At 39.1% G+C, this 22,504-nt stretch overlaps 1 protein-coding gene across 2 annotated transcripts; it reads right to left on the reverse strand.

Annotated features, from left to right (window-relative positions):
* Positions 1-22,434, reverse strand: LOC143281243 (N-terminal kinase-like protein). Of its 2 annotated transcripts, none has more exons than XM_076586352.1 (20): positions 22,263-22,434; positions 20,151-20,210; positions 18,122-18,202; positions 17,380-17,496; positions 15,867-16,090; positions 15,327-15,417; positions 13,857-14,012; positions 13,148-13,306; positions 11,859-11,966; positions 11,132-11,245; positions 10,361-10,453; positions 9,871-9,933; positions 9,201-9,389; positions 8,396-8,471; positions 7,427-7,573; positions 6,407-6,576; positions 5,819-5,938; positions 4,919-5,095; positions 2,394-2,604; positions 1-1,319 (listed from the first exon to the last, which is right to left on the reverse strand). In XM_076586352.1, exons 1-20 carry the CDS (start codon positions 22,374-22,376, stop codon positions 1,180-1,182), a joined length of 2,610 nt encoding a protein of 869 aa, XP_076442467.1. In that variant the 5' UTR covers positions 22,377-22,434; the 3' UTR covers positions 1-1,179. The 2 variants fall into 2 exon arrangements, with proteins under 2 accessions (XP_076442467.1, XP_076442465.1); XM_076586350.1 differs by having other exon boundaries at positions 5,792-5,938.
* Positions 22,435-22,504: the final 70 nt, after the last annotated feature.

A 22,504-nucleotide genomic window follows, 5' to 3' on the forward strand; every position in this document is an offset into this window, starting at 1 on the left:
TCAACTTCCCATTCAGAAACTTACGAGTTCAGAAGATTCAGTTCAACTAATCTGTGGGTGCTTGGGATTTCTTTGGCAACACAATCAAAAGTAAATCAATACACATGGGGTGGAAAGGTGCTGGACAGGGTGGGGGAGGGTAAACTTGCAGAGCGATGTGGTGCTCAACATATAACACAAAAACAATTGTCTCTTGATAGCATTATAATGCTATTCTACAGTCTTCAGTTTACAATTCGATTACTTATAAATAAAAGCATTTCATGTTCACTGAATCTTTCTTTCTCGAACACATGCATGCACTCCCTCTCTCGAACACACACACACACACACGCATGCACGCACGCACACACACACTGACACATTGCACACACACACACACGCGCGCGCGCACAGTCAAAAGTTTACAACCATGTTGTTCAGCAGAGTTCAATGACTGATGCTGTCTGTGTCTCCAAGCAAATGGGGCATAAAAAAAGGCATTCGACAGTTTTGACACAGACTGCTATCAAAAACACATAAGGGCATTCATACACGTATGTATCATTCATAAAGAGCATTGTGTTTTTGCTGGACTCTTTTTTTTGTCACAGCTAACAAAACCTTGTTGACATCTTTCGACTGCCAGTAACAAATAATCAGCAAATTGAACATCCTGATTTATACTTTTGTGTCGGATGTTCGGGCAGTATTCGCAAATTATCAAACACAGAAAAAAAATGCCAAGATAAATGAAAGATCCATGGTCACTGTTATCAATCCAGGGGGCTAAAAATGAAATAAAATAAACACTACATTATTTTTGTTGACACAGATGAAACATCTTTTCTCTCCAATCTCCTGCTGAATAAGTCAACCATCACCTAATTTGAAAAAAAAAACCCACAAAAATCCAACAAACAAAAACCTCGATATAATAAAAACAACAACCCAAAACCCCCACTTTTTTCCGCATCTGCTAATAATCCTTTCTTCCACCTTCACAGTTACAGGAGCACCTCAACAGACAGACTGATTTCATTTACCAAAAAGAAAAGATTGGTAGTTAGTTGGCGTTCAGCTCCCAACAGCCTTCTCAGGCAAAACACAGTACAAAATAAAATCAGCTGTACATCACAACAAAGTTGAGTGGTGCATTACGAAGCCCGCCCAGCCACTTGGTGACCCCTAATCCTAATCCTATCCCAGTTTTTTTGCCCCAAGTTTCATGGCCCCTCCCCCTTTCCTGGCCTCCCGCTTCTCCTGAAGTTCTCGCTGCCGCTGCAGACGCTTCTCTTCCCGCTCCCTCTTCTTCCTGTCCGCCTCCGACTCCCCTGGGACTGGGGGGAAAAGACAGGAACAGGTGGATTAGATTCAGCAAAAATGAGCTATTTCTCTCCTGTTGTCATCATTGTATTTTTGCTGCTGTGACACTGTTATTCTGAAATGTGTACATGTATGAATGTTGACATGCATGCACTGTTTGCATGTACACATGAAAGCATATATGTATGCATGTTTGTATCAATGTATGCATGGATTTGAGAGCATATACCATTATGAATGCATGTTTGTTTATGTGTCTGTAATGTACGTATCTATGTCTATTTATAACTGCCAGATTGTAATTTGGCTGTGTATACTTGTTCCCTTCATGTATGTTAATGTGTTTTCCTGTGAAAGGCATTGTCAGAATTGTGAAAAGAAAAGAACCTTCACATGGGGTATTAAAAACACACCAAAAGTTCAGCAAGACAGGTTAAATTCAACATTCTGAATCTGAATGAACAGTCCTAGTATGTAAGTGTGCATGGGAGTGGGTTTTTGACACTGTCATTATCAAGTTTGAACATTCTCAATTCAGCCAAATGTGTTCAAATCATACATCTTCAAACATTTTTTTCCAGATATTTTGCACAATGAATCAAAGCAACCCCCCAACCTCACTCCCCAACCCCCCTTCCAAAAAAACAACAACAACAAAACAAAAAAACAACAACAAAAAACAAAACAAAAAAACAAACAAACCCCCCCCAAAAAAAAAACAACAACAAAAAAACAAAAAACAAAAAACAACAACAAAAAACAAACAATAAAAACAAAACATCTTTTATATATCAAAGCAAATATTGTGAATATTTGCACAATGAATTAAAACAAGCATTCAAACATCAACAGCTTCCAATAACTGGTAAACACCGCATCTCTCAAATCATACAGCCAACACTGAATACTTGCACAGCAAATTTACCCACAAAAAAACAATAACAAAAACAACAAAAAACAAAACAACTTTTCAGTGACTGGCAACTTTAATGTCTGCAAAAACGAACTGCAACAAATGTACACACAACCTTCCAAACAATCAACAACTTCAAATGAGTAGCAAGTTGTATGCCTCTGTGAAATCTTACCACTGTCTTCAATTGCCGCCCAGTCGTCACCCCAGCCGTCTCCACCAGAATCTACCCAGCCACCCCCTGAAGCGCCGCTGGTGGCGTCTGGCTTGAACTGTTCGCGGGCCGTTGCCGATGACGCTGATGATGCTGTGGACCGCGCAGGACTGTCGCGGGAAGGAGTGGAGCGAGACGATGTGGATCTGGGAGGTGTGGATCGGGACTGAGGCTGCACAGAATAACAATTATAATAATAATGATAAAAATAATGAATAGACGATATGTATCTGGGAGGTGTGGATCAGGACTGAGGCTGCACAGAATAATAATTATAATAATAATGATAAAAATAATGAATTGACAATATGTATCTGGGAGCGGTGGATCAGGACTGAGGCTGCACAGAATAATTATAATAATAATGATAAAAATAATGAATAGACAATATGTATCTGAGAGCGGTGGATCATAATAATAATAATAATAATAATAATAATGGTATTTATATAGTGCTGGATCTTGTGCAGAGACAAATCAAAGCGCTTTTGCACCAGTCATTCACACGCATGCATAACTCTAATACTGCAGAAACTAAAGACAAGGAAGGGCAGGCAAGGGAGGCTATTTTGGGAAGAGGTGGGTTTTAAGGCCAGACTTGAAAGAGCTGAGTGTGGAGACTTGATGAAGCGAAAAAGGAAGTTCATTCCAATCGCAAGGTCCAGAAACAGAGAAAGAACGGCGGCCAATAGTCAAGTGTTTGAATCTGGGTATGCGTAAACAGAGTGGATCCGAGGCCGATCGTAGTGAGCGAGATGGAGTGTAGAGGTGAAGGCAGCCGCAGAGATAGGAAGGGGCAGTTTTGTGAATGCATCTATAACATAGAGTGCTGATCTTGTACTTTATTCGGTGTGAGAGAGGGAGCCAGTGGAGATGTTGCAAAAGAGGAGTGATGTGCTCAGATCTTTTCTTTCTGAGGACGAGTCGGGCAGCAGAGTTTTGTATGCGGTGAAGGGGCTGAATGGATGAAGCAGGCAGACCAGACAATAAAGAGTTACAGTAGTCAAGGCGAGAGAGAATGAGAGAAACGACAAGTCTAGATGTTGCGTCAGTGGATAGATATTTCTGGACGGCACTGATGCGTCGCAGTTGACAGTAGCAGGACTGACATGTCTGACTGATAAATTTTTGCATGGACAGTGTATTGTCAAGGACAACACCGAGGTTCCTGACTGACGTGGAAAGAGAGATGGGATCAGGACTGAGGCTGCAAAGAATAACAATTATAATAATAATGATAAAAATAATGAATACACGATAAGTATCTGGGAGGTGTGGATCAGGACTGAGGTTGCACAGAATAACAATTATAATAATAATGATAAAAATAATGAATAGACAATATGTATCTGGGAGGTGTGGATCAGGACTGAGGCTGCACAGAATAACAATTATAATAATAATGATAAAAATAATGAATAGACGATATGTATCTGGGAGGTGTGGATCAGGACTGAGGCTGCACAGAATAATAATTATAATAATAATGATAAAAATAATGAATAGACGATATGTATCTGGGAGGTGTGGATCAGGACTGAGGCTGCACAGAATAACAATTATAATAATAATGATAAAAATAATGAATAGACAATATGTATCTGGGAGGTGTGGATCAGGACTGAGGCTGCACAGAATAACAATAATAATAATAATAATAAGAAGAGGAATAATGATCACAATAATAATGATGATAATAAAATAGATGATGTGGGTCTGGGAAAGGTGGATTTAGAATGAGGCTGCATATCGTAACTAATCATTAATAATAATGATAATAATAACAATAAATAGCTGATGCGGATCTAGGAGGGCCAGATCAGGTCTGAGGCTGCTTATGAATTATACTACTATTACAACTAATAATAATAATGAAAATAATAATAAACAGACGATGTGGATCTGGGAAAAGTGGATCGGGACTGAGGCCTCGTATATGATACTACTACTACTGCAAGGCCTTCAAGACTCACTTGTGATAAATTAAGTCCCCTAGCATTAATTACAGAGTAATTTCCCTTTTTTTACTCTATACACCAAAACGTTTGCAAAATAAATAAAATTTCCATGCTTAGCAAAAGAAGTTCCTGTTTGAACAAAAAATGATAATAATGACTGCTCTTGTTGTTGGGTCCGAATATCAGATCAAAGTGCCAAGTTTAGAGAATACAAAAAATATAAATATAACAGTAAATGCAGTTTGCATATAATTAGGCTTCATTTTTTATTTTTTGGTGCCCATCCCAGAGGTGCAATATTATTTTAAACAAGATGACTGGAAAGAACTGAATTTTTCCTATTTTTATGCCTAATTTGGTGTCAACTGACAAAGTATTTGCAGAGAAAATGTCAATGTTAAAGTTTACCACGGACACACAGACACACGGACACACACACACACAGACAACCGAACACCGGGTTAAAACATAGACTCACTTTGTTTACACAAGTGAGTCAAAAACTCACATTAACTCACAGGTCCTCACCTTTTTGGGTTTGACTGAAGAAGAGAAAAAATCGTCCTCTGCGTCATTGCTGCCCCAGTCATACTGGCTGACTGATGTCATGCCTGTGTCGTCTGGGACGAAGTCATTGTCACCCCAGCTGTCAAAAGGTTGTGAGGGCGCTTTGGACGACAGCGACATCCCTCCACCTGACCCTGGCTGTGATGGGCAGACATTGAAAATAAGAGAAAAAAAAACAAAGGATTAGTTTTTGTCATTACACCTTCCTTGAATGTTTGCATTTGGAAATGTAGATATCACAGCATTCATTTGCAATTTCAGATCTCAGAATAAAATGTCCAAACAGAAGGTTTAGAAGAGTTGAGCAATAATCATACTTCATGTTCCAGCAATCAAAGTCCTTTAATCCAATCTTTTATTTACTTGAATGAGAGTAGGCTGTGAGCCATGTTTTTCAGAAGAGTCTGAAACTGTGCATGCATATGCAAGTTACTACATTATACATTCCATTTAAAGCACCCCAAAATGGCCTTTGATATTTTTGTTTATAAATGTTCCTTCCTTTTTTTTTTCCAGGACGACTCTTAAAGTCTAGAACCTGTGGCTATGAATGTAGAATCATTCAATATGTATAGACAGTATGCACGCAATGTTTGCATCCCAAATGCAATCATATGAGTATTTTAAGCTTATACACACAACGTTTAACTCCCACATAAACAGTCTTTGATCAATTCAAATGAAACAACAACAACAAAAAAAAATTAGCAATTATCAGTATTACGCATGCCAAAATTCCACTGACACACACACAAAAAGAACAAATAACATCTGACATAACAGATGATGAAAGATATCACTGATATCATACTAACAACAACCAACCATAATTACCAGAAAACGACTGGCTTGGATGCTCACTTTATTGGCAGGAGGTTCTTCCAAGCTGCCCCAGTCATCGTCATTGTCCCAGCCCTCATTTTCATTGGCTGGTTCAGCTCCCATACCACTAGATGGCGTGGGAAGACTCTGTGACATATCCTGTGACAAAAGCCCATTCAACAATCCATTACATCAAACAGCAGAGGTCTTCTGGATTTATGTGATTAAGCTTAGATGACAGTGTGGGATGCTCTGTAATTCAGCTGTGTGATGTGACAAAAAGGGAACTGAAAGAGACAAAGACAGAGAGAGAGAGAGACAGACAGACAGACAGACAGACAGAAACAGGCAAAGAGAGAGAGAGATAGAGCAAGAGAGAGAGAGAGAGAGAGAGAGAGAGAGAGAGAGAGAAGAGCATACTTGTCAAATTTCCTTCATTCCCTCCCACCCCTTTTTGTGGTGCACAGTAAGCTAGAGATGCTGATAGGAAGTTCTAACATGACTGGTAAAATATCTCACCTCTCTAATAAAAGGGGGTAAAGTGATATTCAACTATGCTGTCTCTCAAACCCTCCATCCCAGTACCAGTGGGGAAAGAAGAACTCCCTGACCCTCTCTCAAACTCACGTCCATGTCGCCCCAATCCTCATCATCCCATCCTCCTCCTCCACCCTCCTCCTCTGCTGTGCTTTTTGGGAGATCTCCCCCCAAATCTCTGGACATGGGGGGAACCCTGGAGGCCTGTGAAGAGTCGCGATCTGGTTTGGACGGTTCTGTGCTGGGCTGAGTTTCCATGCCTGTGAAGGAAAGAGAAAACTGATGCGAAGACATGTCGCATAAAATGCGGGTCATGCACACATAATGTAGGAAATTTTTCCACTAATATTTTGTTTAATCTAACATGTTTACTGTGACCCACTGATGTATGTTCCCGCAAAACAATACTCAAGTGTTTATGTTTTAACATGCATACCTGCACACACATTGCAAACCCATTCATTTCATTTCTCAATTTTTGTACTGCAGTGCAAATAATACACACAAATTATTTTGTTGTATCTTTTCAAAAACAAAAATTGCTTTTTGGTTTTTGCTGCCCCATCATCTGCACCATTTAAGGGGCATTACTCCCATGCCGCTAATTCCAAGTTCTAAATACACGGCCACACCCAGGATCATCTGTCACAATCCCAGTGATTGGCTGTCCACAGGGAACCATTGATGTTAGGTCGCCAGGGGGCCCCACACCAAAGACCCTGCACTGCTGCTGAATCACTTCGGTGGTGTTCAGCAGTACCTGTTCTGATTTAATACACTTGGGACACCACCTACTAAGTCCCCTACAGACGACAATAATGACTTAGTTGCGGAGCAAGACTGAGTGAGCATCTCTCCCAGAGTGGAGACCACCACCACGTGGTGTGGCGTATATGGATTTGTCCGAACGCAGTGACTGACCTGAACTGAACTCATATCACCTGTTGACATAAAACCAGATCATACTAAGTGATGTCAGTGCTGACTGGAAAAAACCAAACAAAAAAACATGAACCCAAAATCAACAAAACAAAAGAACACCCGCCCTTACCTCCGTCCCTCCCTCACCCTCCCGATCCCAAGAAACGAACAAAAGCCTCCCACATTTACCTGCAGAAGGTGCCGGTTTTGTTTTAGCTGTGGTGGCCTTGCTGTAGATTTTGGACGTCAGTGAAGACATGCCCGTCACGGCCCAGCCCGCCCAACCTGAGGCGTTGCTCATCGCTGTGGCGCTGCCCCCTGCCATCACCTCCCTCTCTGCACAGTCAACATACTTACTGACGAACAGATGTGCTGGCCTGATCGTGCCTGAACCCTATTCGTGTACGCATACACATGCATAAGATCAAGTATGCACATTAACTGTTTCTACTTCAGGTATTAGTTAGCTCATACCATAATTACTTCCCCTGTGGACCAGGTACTAGTATTCTCATACCAACACACTATTCTAATTTCGTTTATTCTTGCTTGGTACAGTTGGCATTCTAAACTGAACTGTTTATGGATTCTGGAAGCATGAAAACGATTAAATCAACAATTCCCCACTGAGTTTGTGCTGTTTTAGTGAACTGTTCTTTCTGCAGTGGTCTCATGTAGTGCTGGTCTAGGGGAGTTGTAGCAGGCAGGCAGCTGTGGGGTAGAATGAGCTAAAGGTCCCGCAGTCCATGTCAGTGTTCGGCGGGTTACCTTGCACTTTTAAAACCTTTCCATACTAATCAGTTTCCTTACCAAGCTGATAAAAAGGGTTAATTAAATAGGTTAAATGTCCCACAGCCTTTTAATTTTATTGCCATAGGGGCAGTGAATTCACATTCACGAAGTCTAGGGCTCTGCACTGGAAGGTGGGGCCCAGTCCTCTCCTTCCATTATTTTAACCACACCCGAATAAAGTCAGGTACCCATTCACACCCGGATGGAGTGAGGAAAAACCGAAGAGCCTCTCCAAAGGACACAACAACCCACCAAACTGACCACTTGTGAACACTGGATCAGAAGTCCAATGTCTAACCGATTATGCCACTATGCTTACATATATATGCCTTTAACCCTGCTCTTTTAAAACCTTTCCATACTCACCCATGTCTTCTTGTAAGTCTGGATCCTCTGACAGCTTCTCCAGCTTGTCTAGAAATCCTCGTATCGCTTTAAATGCCTGTAAAATACAATGACAAAAAATGCCACATGTTTATATCATACATTTTGAAACACAATTACAAATACAAATACATCTGTAAGACAAAAACATTGTTTAATCAAGGAATTTAGAACAAGGCCATGAAAACAAATACAAGTAAAATGTATGTGTCCTGATGCAGAGTGTACATATGTTTTGATTGATAAAATCAGGAACATACGAACACACCCACCCAGATTCTCTCTCTCTCTCACACATACACACACACTAATGCAAACACCAACCTCTATATACACACACACACTCACCAGAATTGTCTCCCCTCCCACTAGTCCCTGAGTGGAGATCTGGATACTTGTCCTTCAGATGAGACGACAAACTAAGTGTGCAGCATGCACTTAGTGCATATACAAAAGAAGCCATGACAAATAAAGAGTTGTCTCTGACAAAATTTTGTTTTAAAACCCACTCTTAATATATATGTGTATGTGCATGCATGACTAAAGCCGAACCACATGAAACAGGAAACGAATGATGATCACCTAAAGGCAGCTGTCATTTTATTCTACCCAAGCAGCCAGCATGTGAAGTAAACGACTCAAGATTTGTAAAGTGCGCAGAATTTGGTCTCTGACTAAAGACAGGATCTATTTTAGTATCAATATGACTACTACCACAACTACTTCTGCAAATAATAGTAATTCAAAACAAAACAATAAAAACCACACAACACACATACCAACTCACCTGATCCCGGACACTTTTCTCAGGGTCTCTGGTCATGGTACATAAGGAGGGTAGAAGGCGGTTGGCAATTTCCTGCATGTGGTAAAAGTTCTGCGTTGCCGCCATTGCCAGGATGCCGGCCTGTCGTGCAGGCGGAAAGGGGTCTTTCAGAGCTCTCATGAATGCTGATACTAAAATTTTCTGCCGCATCTGAAACAGAGCACCACAGACGGCCAATAAGAGAGAGAGAGAGAGAAAAAAAAAACTTTAAGAAGAGTAAGAATAGATTTGTGACATTGAATTTTGACATTTTCTCATACCCTGTACAGCACTATTACATCAGATATGAGAGAAAGAGGGGGGGGGAGAGGGAAAGGAAGGGTGGGAGAGACAGAGAGAGAAACAAAGACAGTTTACACACTCAATTTCAAACTTTTTCATGTTGCATCAATCTACAATATTCATTAGCACATTCAAATAAAATTCTTTTGCTTTTGTGGAACAGTTACAGATCTAGCAGTATATATCTGTACATAAAAAAAACCCAACTGGAATATAATTCATGTTCTTTCCAGCCCAATTGCATATACCATGTAGGAGCTAATAGAAGTGCACTTCTGAATAGCATATATCCACACAACATTCAACCAATGTATTGAAAATAAGTATATATACATATTGTTTAGCTTACCCCTGGGTTCAGATGGCAGGCTATTTTTCCAAGGCACACTGTTGTGTTGGTTCGGATTCCACCCTGTTGAAAGCCACGCATGCTTTGTTAAATATTTAGATTTTTTTTCTTGTCATTTAAAAAAAAAAAAAAAAAAAAAAAAAAAAAAAAAAAAAAGATGATAAAATTATACACATCAGTATGATTGTCAAAACAGATTTCAAAATTATGTGCACTTAGCATGATTGTCATCTCTGATTCTTAACATGATCATCAGTCACCACAGTGGAAGATTGCCTTCCCCTTAATTCTTTCAATAATTTGTCTTTCAATGTCAGATTAATTGAAAAAAAAAAAAAAAAAAAAAAAAAATAAAAAAAAAAAAAATCAGAAGCATTATTTTCCTACACAGAATGGTGCAGAACAGACTAACCAAGTGACTGTTGGACATAACAGACACATCCCAGTCACTGCAGCAAAGACATGATGCACTAAAATCCAGTAGCCTTACCTGATCGTCTTTTGACTGTAACCTTGCAAAGTGCTTCATGAGCTCTTCATTCAGGTTCTTGTAGTTCAGCTTCGATGCTAGATGAAGCATAGCCTGCAAGGAAACAAAGCATTCAACATAACTGTCATGCAGTTGTCAACACCACCTTCAAGAAATATCTGTAACCAAGTCATTTATACCAAAGAACTTCCATTTCATATTATAGAAAATGGCCTGAAAATTGTAATGTAAATCATGAATATGAAATACAGCAGAAGAATCATGATATGATTTGCATTTCAGGCTTTATGAAACAAATCTTAGAAATCTGATCCTTTGCACCTCAGTTTACATCCAGTCTTTGAAATATCACTGAGGAATTTTAAACAAACACACACCACAGGTGATAAATATATTTTTGAGTTGTTGTCCCTGCATACAAATTATTTTTCTAATTTCTGATTTCATCTGTTATATGTGCCTCTGCCTGAAGACGGTGTTAGCCTCAAGTAAGTATGTTTATATATAATATATATAAACAAATAAAAAATACAATATGTACAAAATTAGTTTTACTGTAAAATCAGAAACAATTTTGACATAAATTATTAAAGATGATAAGTACTGTTATATTTTAAAATGTACTAATTCATCTATCATTGCAGATGTGTGGATATCAAAATATACATGTAAACATAGAAAAAAAAACCTTTGAATTTTACATTCTCTCAATCAGATGCACAAAACAACAAGGGAACAAACAGAACGGCTATCGTAATCTAAATCTCATACCTTCACTGTTGATTCTCTGACCACAGGATTTGTGTCCATGAAACCACTGGCAATATTGGGAAATATCTGATCATTGACCACATTTGAGGATAAATGCTCCACAAAGAATTCCACCTGCAAACACACATGGTTACATATAGCCACATATATTTCTTATGTCAATATCACGGATGTATATGTTAATCCCTGCACTCACACCTACGTTTCTGCACAAATGCGCACAAAGACAAACAAATATACACACAGACACTGTCATATATACATACATGCAACAAACAAATATACACACAGACACTGTCACACATACACACACATAAACACACACACACACATAAATACACACACACACACATGTGCATGCATGCACACACAGTGAAAAGATTCCAATTATAGTACAATAAGAAAAAAATTATATCATCTTGTCATCTCTCTAAGGGTACTGAAGAAAGTGAACTAGCAGTAACTCAACAGTTCAAGGAAAAGGACACTCAGATCAAAATCGCCTTTAAACAAATGCTGTGCAAGTCTGGCACTGTTTAGACAATTCATTTAATCAGTCAACAACAACAACAAAAAAAGAAAGAAAAAAAAAAGGTATTATCATTGGGAACAGAGACCTTCACTCATATTAATACAACTCACAAAAAAATAGGACTTTCACGTTTTTACATAACAATGAAACATTATGTTTACCTGATAGAGTTTATAGTTATGCATGATATTTTACCTGCTGCAGAAGATTGACTCGTGTGGACCTGTCAGGGGAGGAGAAGAGCTTCACCACACACGGAACAATCTTTCGCTGGTACTCTTCCCCGTCCAGGTGTTTCCCAATCTGAGGACACAGATAAAAAACAGGGCAGCTATGCTTTGTTAATAATCAAAATTATAAATCACTTCAAAGAGCGCTGCACAGCGCACTACAGCAATCTCTTAGCACTTTGCAATGGCAGATTCAAAAAGAACAAATGCATAAAAAGCACAGGAAAACATATAAAAGAATATTTTGCAACAAATTCTTTAAAATCCCTTTCTTAATAATAACAGTAGTATTTTACTTCGATGAGCGTTATTTAACATGCTGCAGTTATCTTTTGAGTGCTTTACAAAGGCAGACTGAAAAGGAACAAATTTGCAAAGAAAAGCAAAGGAAAACATAGTTATAAAAAGATAATATGCAACATTTACAAAACAAAATACCACTCTGCTTCTCCTGCCCCTCCACACAATATCTCAACCACCCTCCACCCTCTCATCACCACATCCCCAACTGACATCAACTGAAGGATGTCTAACAACTTTGGATCTCTCATTCATCTGCCAAAATGTACACAGACACATGTAAATCACATAAACATAACAATCCATGTCGCCATGACAAAGGTAACAGTTTCTTCCTAGTAGTACGTAAAGTCATAATGTTCTGTTTGAACTGAAATTACTTTATAAATATAAATGGAAAGAAGAAGAAAGAAACTGGCAAAACTTTGCAACATTTCAATACTCAACAATGAAGGGCACAACAGCCATGAGGCAAAAGTGTTGGATTTTAAATCTGAGGATTCTGGGTTCGAGTCCTGGTCATGGCACCAAGTGGGTTAAGGGTGTAGAGATTCAGAGGATTCTGGGTGTAGAGTTTCAGGTGGATTAAGGGTGTAGAGTTTCAGTCGGATTAAGGGTGTCGAGTTTTCCACTCTCCTGGGTCAACAGATGTACAGACCTGCTGATATCTGAACCTCCTCTGTGTGTATGTGCATGCAGAAGATCAAATGCATATACATGTTAACGATCCCTTATTCAATAATGTAGTGTTCAATGGATTATGGAAACAAGAACGTACCTAACATGCACACCCCAGAAAATGCAGTACAATTGCCTACATGGCAGGGTAAAAATGGTCATTCACATAAAAGGCTCACTCCTATGCACAAGTGAATATGAGAGTTGCAACCTATAAATGAAAAAGAAGAAGACTGAATAATGAATAGTGAAGAAGACAGTTGAATATCCACAGACCTTAAACATGGGTGCCAAGACAGAGGATCCCGCGTTGCCATACTCAAAAGCGTTCAGCAACTGAGGCAGAATTTTGTTGCGACACATCTGTGGTGGAAAGGAGTCTAGAGAAGGAGTGAGGCTGGAAAAGAACTTGTTCTTTTCTGACTGGTCTTTGATCTGAAAACAACCACAAACATACACACACACAACTTTAGTTTTATGATTCACCCTAGAATCACAAAATTAATCTGATATATATATATATCTATCTAAAATAAGAAGTGAAATGTGCAAAGTCATGGACATACAGAAGAGACATTTCACATATGCAGATCAAATGCCTTGCTGAGAGACAAAGAGGTTGAGGTTTTACTTCAGAAATAAAATAAAGCCCCAGATACTTCATCCTTTGATTCAGTTTAATGAAAACACACAATCAAAAACTTTTAAGAAAGCTGGTTATATAATACAACTGAAATATTCAAATATAATTTTTATAAGATTTAACCATCAGGGTATATCAGAAGAATAATTTTGAGAAATCTAAAACAATGCAAAAAATTCAAGAATTTACTGGGTGTTAGTTCTTATTATCACACTGGAGGCTTATCAAAGGCATTTTGTCCTTTCTGTTGTGATAGGTTTGTATCTTCATATGTTAACAGTGCAATGATTTACATAAGTTGTTTCACTGTTTTTGTTTCCTGAAAACAGACATAAAACCAACCTGTATTTCCTCCAGGAAAAGCATAGAGTTGACAAAGGAGTTGTTGAGAAAGCTCCCTTTCTTGCGACACTCCTCAAGAAAGCGCCCAGGATTGGGCCTAGACTTAGGATTGGCGCCGACAAGCTCGCAGTAGTTTGGCACAAGGATCTTGGGTATCTGAGAAAAAAAAATGCCAAAGGCAATTACAAATCATGCATTTAACCCCTAGGCTGCCTGCATGACGAGATAACTCGTCATGGCAAGCATGTATGCTTCGCTGCCACAATGACGAGATAACTCGTCATCGAAATATTCTGACTTTTCCCTGGTTTGCATACACTTCGTTGACAAAAATAGTGGTAGCTTTAGCCTGGGGAATCTCTCTGGATTCTATTCATAGCTAGAAACCCCATCTACGTCATGAAGCAGTCCTTTATTTGAACGTTTTGGATGGGTCACTGTCCAAGTGTTTGCCTGGCTCCTCTCCTCGCTCGCTGAACAAAATGTTGGACCGACGCCGTGCTCAAGACATGTGATCGTGACGAACTAAATCAACCAAGATTTCTTTCTTTAGCTGATGCTCGGAAAGAATTGAAGCGTAAATTCGAAGGAGAAGATAGTGATGAACATTTATAGGACGATCTGATAGAAAATAAAGGGAGCAATCAAGAGAGTGGCCAAGATGCGACTGTCAGTGAGTGATGCCAGCTGTACAGATGTTAGCAGTCGACAGAACATGACCGAATTAGCAGCAGAGCGATATTCTTGGCACGCAGCCAATGCAGTCTGATGAGAACTGAATCAAGTGACCGTGTGAGAGGGGTGTGGAGGAGGGGGGGTTGGAGACTGAGGGGGCGTGGCCTCGCATCCATCTTATCACTTGGAGAAGTCACAATGTATTGAGTATCTATCTCTTTAAAAAAAAAAATATATATATTGTGGTTGTTCCAGTATGATTTTGTGTTTGCAGATATCCATTTGTCCAGAAAATATGATGTTTTTGTGCAAATTACCTGACTAATGTTTGTAATGAACAAGTTGAAAATGTGACAAAAAACAAAACACTGATTTCAAAACAACAGCATGTCACTAAAAATATATAAAATGGGAAAACAGTATGTGTTTTGTATTCTTTATTCATTTACCTTTCAGAAAATATATACTTTTATGGGTCTTTCTCCAATAACAAAGAGCACAGAATTTTTGGAAAATTTATACCCGTTTTTTGTGAAAAAACCCTGGCAAATAGATTTTAATTAAATTTTATTTTCCTGGCAGCGAAAGGGATAAATGTAACTGGCAGAAGCAACCCAAAGCTGTGTCATCACATATCAATTTCAGGGAAGCAAACAAAGCAGCAAATAGTCACAAACAACTGACATCATCAGTGCTGAGGCTTTAGTAATTACTGGAGACACCTCTATAAAACTGAAACTGGAAGGAACTGTATGTTGGCAGTGCAAGAAAGATAGCAAAGTTTTTAAAACTCACCTTGCCGAGAGACTTGAGAGCAGCAGTTCTGGGCAGGACACCGTTGAACACTTCCCATATCAGGCAACCCAAACCCCACATATCAGCCGACCTGACAAATATCAAATGGTATCCTAAACACCTAGAAAAAAATTCAGTCCATACTCTTATCATTTCTTCTTTAAAAAAAAAAAAAAAAAAAAATCTGCAGGCTTCATACTGTTATTGTTATTCATAGCTTAATTCTTAGTCTGGCCAAAACCCATTATGATTTTCTGCCAAAACAAAACCCACAACAATAAAACCCACCCACTCTGCACAACATTCACATGTAAATAGACTAACATACACACCATACACAAACTTTTCAAGTTCAAGTCTAATAAACCTTTAAACTCCTACTCTAGCAAAGTTTGAAAAAGTTGTCAAACAAAATCGAACATTTCCCAATTTTATAAACTTCCTGTAACTTCGACTGCTTTTTTTTTAAATTAAAAATTTTTTTTTTTAGTACCACTTAGTGAACTGCAGAAACTGAAAGCTACAACAGCCACAACTCACCATTTGTTTCCCACCACCCGGGCACCGTCCGACTTTTCAGGGGGGTCATACTTTTGTAAGACGGGCAGAATCTTGACCGGGGGTATGCTGTCCGGGCCTTGGGCTGGGTACATGTAGTCCACCCCCCCGATCTTCCACTCCCCTGCAGGGTCCACAAAAACGGACGCCATGCACACATTGTTGTGGATCAGGTTGCAGTCGTTCACCAGGAACGACAACCCTTTCTGAAAGAAAGAAAAACACACCACCAGTTTCAGTTTTAGTTTCAAGGAGGTGTCAAAGTGTGCGGTTTTAGTTTTAGTTTCTCAAAGGAGGCGTCACTGCATTCAGACAATCCATATACACTACAGCACATCTGCCAGGCAGATGCCTGACAAAAGCATAACCCAACGTGCTTGTCAGGCCTGGAGTGCATGCTTATATATTTGTGTTCATATCAGAGTGGATTTCTTTAACAGAATTTTGCCAGAGGACAACCCTTTCATTGCCATCGGTTCTTTTTCAGTTCGCCAAGTGCGTGCTACACACGGGACCTCGGTTTATCACCTCATCCGAAAGACAAGTCGCTCAGTTTGATTTTCCAGTCAAACTTAGGAGAAAGGGCGAGAGTGGGATTCAAACCCAGACCCTCAAGGACACTGTATTGGCAGATAAGCATCTTGACCATTCTGTCACCTTCCTCCTGTGCAGACAAATTCATACATGCAACATCACAACTGCTTTAAAAAGATGCCTGACCTTTGCATTCACCAAATGCGCTGATCAGGCCTTGAATGGTTACCCTATATGTTGTTGTCAACCAGAAACTGTCAATACCTATCTACAGGTATCTGTCCTCCCACCCCTCCACCTCCACTATAACCCTTCTACCAAACAAGTCAAACTACACTTCACTATGTGGAGTGATGGCCTAGAGGTTAACGCGTCCGCCTAGGAAGTGAGAGAATCTGAGCATGCTAGTTCGAATTTTGGCTCAGCCTCCCATATTTTCTCCCCCTCCACTACACCTTGAGAGGTGGTCTGGACACTAGTCATTCGGATGAGATGATAACCCGAGGTCCTGTGTGCAGCATGCACTTAGCACACGTAAAAGAACCCACGGCAACAAAAGGGTAGTTCCTGGCAAAATTCTGTAGAAAAATCAACTTCAACAGGAAAATCAAATAAAACCGCATGCAGGAGAAAAAAAAAAGAAAAAAAAGGGGGGGTGGCACTCTCAGTGTAGCGACGTGCTCTCCCTGGGGAGAGCAGCCCGAATTTCACACAGAGAAATCTGTTCTGACAAAAAATACTACACACAAACACAAGACACATACACACACACATGCACACACACACATAATCAAGCAAACATCCGCACACACAAAAGTGCACACACACAAATTCAGTGATTCACACATATCAGTGTCAGTTGCAAACAGAACTAATCAAAACAAGGCTATCTAATTAGAATTCAAGACATAAGCACATCATAAAGTACATGTGTATATATATATATATATCTTTGTCTCACCAATATCTGATGAAGGCCCCAGGAAATGGCTGTTTCATTGTGGCTGTCACTGTTGTTTTGCAAATAGTTCTCCAAAGGGACCACTGGTTCCGTTGCAAAGTAGATCACTTTGTCTGTCTGTTGCCATCAAGAATAGGTACACACGCACGCACACACACACACACTACCAGTCAGTTTCTGAATGTCCAGCAAAATATTCTGTTTTCTTTGAATATTAACTGTATTGTTGTTCAAGATAATAACTAATTAATAAGCAGACAAAATACATACTCTAGCTCCAATGAATAATATTTCACAATGTCATAATGTGCAATGATGAAAAAAAAAAAAATGCTAACAGTCGTGTGATCTACATGTGTGCAAAAGGCTAACATGTGCTGAACTGTGCATTTATGTGCATAAGGCATGTGCCTTGGTATGTGTATTTGCTACGTAATATATGTTTGTGAGAATTTGTGTATGCATGTGTGCTTATGTGTATACATGTTTCCAAGTATGGGCCTGCAGGTGTGTATCTCTCTCTCTCTCTGTGTTCACATGTCAGCATGTGAGTGTGTGTGTGTCTGTTAGTGTGAATGTACCTGTGTGAATGTAGAAGAGAGAGAAAAGAAGACAAGAGAGAAAGGAACAGAGACTGACGGAGACAGGAAGATCGGGAAAAAGCTGCCAATAATTCCTGGCTAAAACACTCAAACTAACACACTGCTCAGAAGAAGAAAAATTACTGTGCTAAGGCACTCACTTCAACAGCATCTAAAAATGTCAGAATGTTTGGATGCCGAAGTGTCTTCAGTCTCTTCACCGCTCCTTTTGCAGTCTGCACCTGTTCCAAGGAGAATAAACCTGTAGTAGATTTCCAAGTAAACAAGATGGCAACCCAGTCACATAGATAGAGTGAATTCACAAAGTTATGCAAGAATAATTCTTAAGACCAAAAAGATTTTCTAATGTTGTTCTGTAGAAATTGGTGAGTGTCAACCTAGTCATCGTTTGCTGACAAAAAAGTCATCAATGATCATTTGTGGCACCCCTGTTTCATGTAAACTGGAAAACAAGTTTTAAACAAGAAGTGAAAAACAATGGATTCGAAGACTTTTTTTTCACATTTGATAAAAAAAAATACAGCTGTTTATAAGATAACAACAAGGTTCAGCAAAAAAGAAGGCACACTAAATTCATATGCAAATTTAAATTGGACTTAGACTGGTGACAGATTTAAAGAACAGATCTATATAATAGATTTCTATCAAAAATGGAAACTGATATTAGTGATAAGTGGTTTGTGGCTAATAACCAATGGTTGCAAATCAATCAACAGAATAGCCAGTCATTGTATGAAAAGTGTGTGCATGCATGTGTACGTGCATGTGCGCGTGCGTGCGTGCGTGCTTGTGTGTGTGTGTGTGTGTGTGTGTGTGTGTGTGTGAACTCTTTTGTTCCTATTTTTTCTAGGAACCATTACTCCCCCTTGTTCCGAGATTCCTACCATACATATATTCCCTTGATTCCTGGATTTTGAGAAGTGAAAGAAAGTATGAAAGAGGGCATTTATTTCGGAGACTTATGGCAACGCTGCTGATTACAGTACACTAAGATTGTCATATACTGTTGTGTACAGAATTGATATGAGATGTTGTCTGTGATCCTGTTGACACTACATGGTGACTTCTGGTGACATTCAGTACGTACCACATGCAGGACAGTGTTTTGCTTGTAGAGTATGCACATCATGCAGGTACTCACCGAGCAGTACCTCACATGTATCTCAGTGCCACACTGCTTGTCATATCCATGAAAACTGTCACAATTGTTACTCAACTTACTGCTATTGTCCTTATCACATGAATGATTTTCTCAAAGAAAACATATGCCTTTCACTACATTAGCAGTCACTGAGCCAAAATCAGATCATTATCTATAAAATTCTTGAACAAAAACTATTCAGAAATGATACTTTCCCTAAATACACATGTCCATGTCACAGTTATCACGTAATATGCCACATAAAGGTGACATGTGAGTGATATACCCTGAAGCAGTCATGCTAGTTACTGCACAAATATACACCACAATTTTCACACTTGTTACTATTTGAACTTTTCATCACCCGCTATCTGTGCTTCTGTAGCAGCAGCTAATTGCACTCTCTCCGCGTCATGCATTTGAAACAGATCCAAATCATTATCTGAAAGAGCATTGTAAAACTCATCATCAGAAAAATGGACAGAATCTGAACTTTCTACACTTTCATTTTTCTGTGTCTGCGTGTCTATAAAGCATATCAGCAAGAATGTAGAGGCGCCCTCTTTCCCACAGCCTAGGCAGGGGGAGGGGGATGTCTGGGATCCATTCCACTCATAAACACTGCCCCACAAGTGATCCGGTCAAGGATAGATGACGTGTGCAGATGATGCGACTCTCAAAGTTCAAAGCGCTTACTGCGAGAACTGATTTTCCGGGCTGCTGGAAGGAAAGGGGGAATTCTGTGCTGCATGGTTTTCTGGCCTCCAGGAATGAAGGGTAAAATTCCTGTAAACCGGAAAACCGTGCTGCAGGAATGAAAGAGTTAAACTAATCTAGGATGCTTCACCAACTCCACCTAACTGTCAAATCCATTAACAATGAATGATATTGACAAACTGTGCATCAGTAAAACATACAACACAAAGAAAACATGATAAAGATCTAGTCATAAGCAAACAAATTATCAGTTACCACTGGATATTAGATGAAGCACATATCATATGTCATCAAATATATTAATGCCTTACCTGTGACTCACTGGCAGCTTTGACATCAAATGTAAATATTGATACTGGATCCCCGGAACCCTGTCAAGATATAAAAAAAAATGTTACGTATACATGTATACGATGTGTGTGTGTGTGTGTGTGTGTGTGTGTGTGTGTGTGTGTGTGTGTGTGTGTGTGTGTGTGTGTGTGTGTGTGTGTAAGTGTGTAAGTGTGTGTATGCATGTATGAATGAGTGATTGCATATGCTCCTGTATGTGTTCATGTTGCTTGTCTGGCAAATCAAATTATCCCATCCTTGTCACCTACTAGTATGCCTGTGATGATAATAGCCTGTTCAGAGTATTCCGAATGCCAGCTTCAGAAGATATGTATATTACATATCACTCAGTAGTATGCAGGAGTGTACAAAACAGTTAATTCTGTTTACTCAAAGAATGGGCACTAGTGTCTTTCAAAGACTGCGTATGCATTCTCAGTCATTGTACTAAAATAGAAATAAATGTGCATAATGTTTAAAAAAAAAAATACAATGCATGTAGTTGCTTGGAGGTCCAGATGCATTATGATTGAGTGGTCAGCTTAACTGTGCTGTAACCGAAGCATTATCAGGCAAAGGAGCACTGGCACAAAGGAAGTGTTGTGTACAGTAGCGTTTGCTGTGTGTACCAAGAAGGAAGGTGCCAGTAATGTTAAGACACTTATTTGGCAGTACAGCGTCTCTGAAGGGCTGGGTTCGAATCCCAGACTTGCCCCTTTCTCCCAAGTTTGACAAGAAAATCAAACTGGGCGTCTAGTCATCTTGATGAGATGATAAACTTAGGTCCTGTGTGCAGCTTGCACTTGGCACACTGAAAAAGACACCATGGCAACATATGTGCTATCCTCAAGTAAGAAGAAATCCACTCTGATTGATACACAAACATATTTATGCATGACTCTCAAGGCCTGACCAAATGCGTTGGGTTGTGCTGCTGGTCAGGCATCTGCCTAGCACATGTGGTGTAGCGTGATATGGATTTGTTTTAACGCAGTGACGCCTCCTTCCGAAACTGAAACTGAAACTGATGATAGCCCTAACAGTGTCATAAATGTCATTTCCTGATATAGTAATATTAATAATAAACAGTTGTCCATGGTTACCATGGGAGCTAATCTAAATCTTCCTATAATGTAATCATCTATTTAAGTCCCTTTGGTGATCATCTGCCAGAATGTTTAGATCGACAATAAATATTTTTTTCAATACACTTACCTTAGTACCTATGTAAAAATGCATATGAATATTTAACCTACAAATTTTCACTCGAGTTTTTAATAGCAGTTTACAGTTACAATGAAGACAGTAACTACAGTGACATGCCATCAACAACAATTGATTGATCAAATCTAAATGGCAAAGAAAACATGGTTCCAGTTTGTGGGCAAGATTGTTACCAAGGGAACTAATCTTCTGGTCATCATAAATATTGACTATTAAGTATTATATCCCTTTCATTTCATTTTAATCATCAACTGTGTGATCATGATTTTCTAAATATAACATTTTAAAAACATTTGACCCCAAATCCCAGTTCACACAATGGGAAATGCCTGAGAATTACACTTATTTTTTATGTTGAATTATCACTTTTGCAAGCCCACCAAATAATATTACTAGTTTCAAAACAAACTTCCTACAGACATAACATCAAATGGACCAAAATGATAAAAACAGATTTGATTTTGTTTAAAATTCATACTGAAAGTATAGAAATAAATGAAACAATACACATATATATCATTGTACAAAAAAAATTACAGACAGGCTAGCTAAATGTGGAAATCTACAAGGATTTGAATGCTATTTTCTGGGGATGATCCTGCCGCTACAGTGGATGATACAATCTGATGATTATGAACAATGTAAAGGCAACCTAATTTTGAACACCTATCCGTGTGTTCCTTTCTTTTACAGATCTTACCATATAGACTCATATAATGAAGTTCATGTAGGACATAGAAATGAAAATACTAGAAGTAAACTGAAACATCAACTGATGAGAGTGAGACACTTACAATATCTAATCATAGCAGACGAAAGAATCGAAACTTAAGATTGTCTGCCCGTTTAAAAGAACATTTCCACTGTACCTTTTTCTTTCCACTGTGTAGTGCCCAGAGAGATTTGTCCTCAAGACCAGGAATTTTTTCTCCAAGATCATAATTGAAATCTCTGGTTGGATCTCGGCTGAACAGACCCCACATCTTTTCGACTGTTCAGACACCACCCTTGTTTAGTCCACTCAGTTATCGCATTCGTGTCAATGTGTACGTAGGAAGCAACAAGTGCGCATGTCTTCACATCGATGATTGTTGCAATTATTAAAAAGCGA

Source organism: Babylonia areolata, chromosome 4, assembly GCF_041734735.1.
Source record: "Babylonia areolata isolate BAREFJ2019XMU chromosome 4, ASM4173473v1, whole genome shotgun sequence".
NCBI classification, from domain to species: Eukaryota; Metazoa; Mollusca; class Gastropoda; order Neogastropoda; family Buccinidae; genus Babylonia; species Babylonia areolata.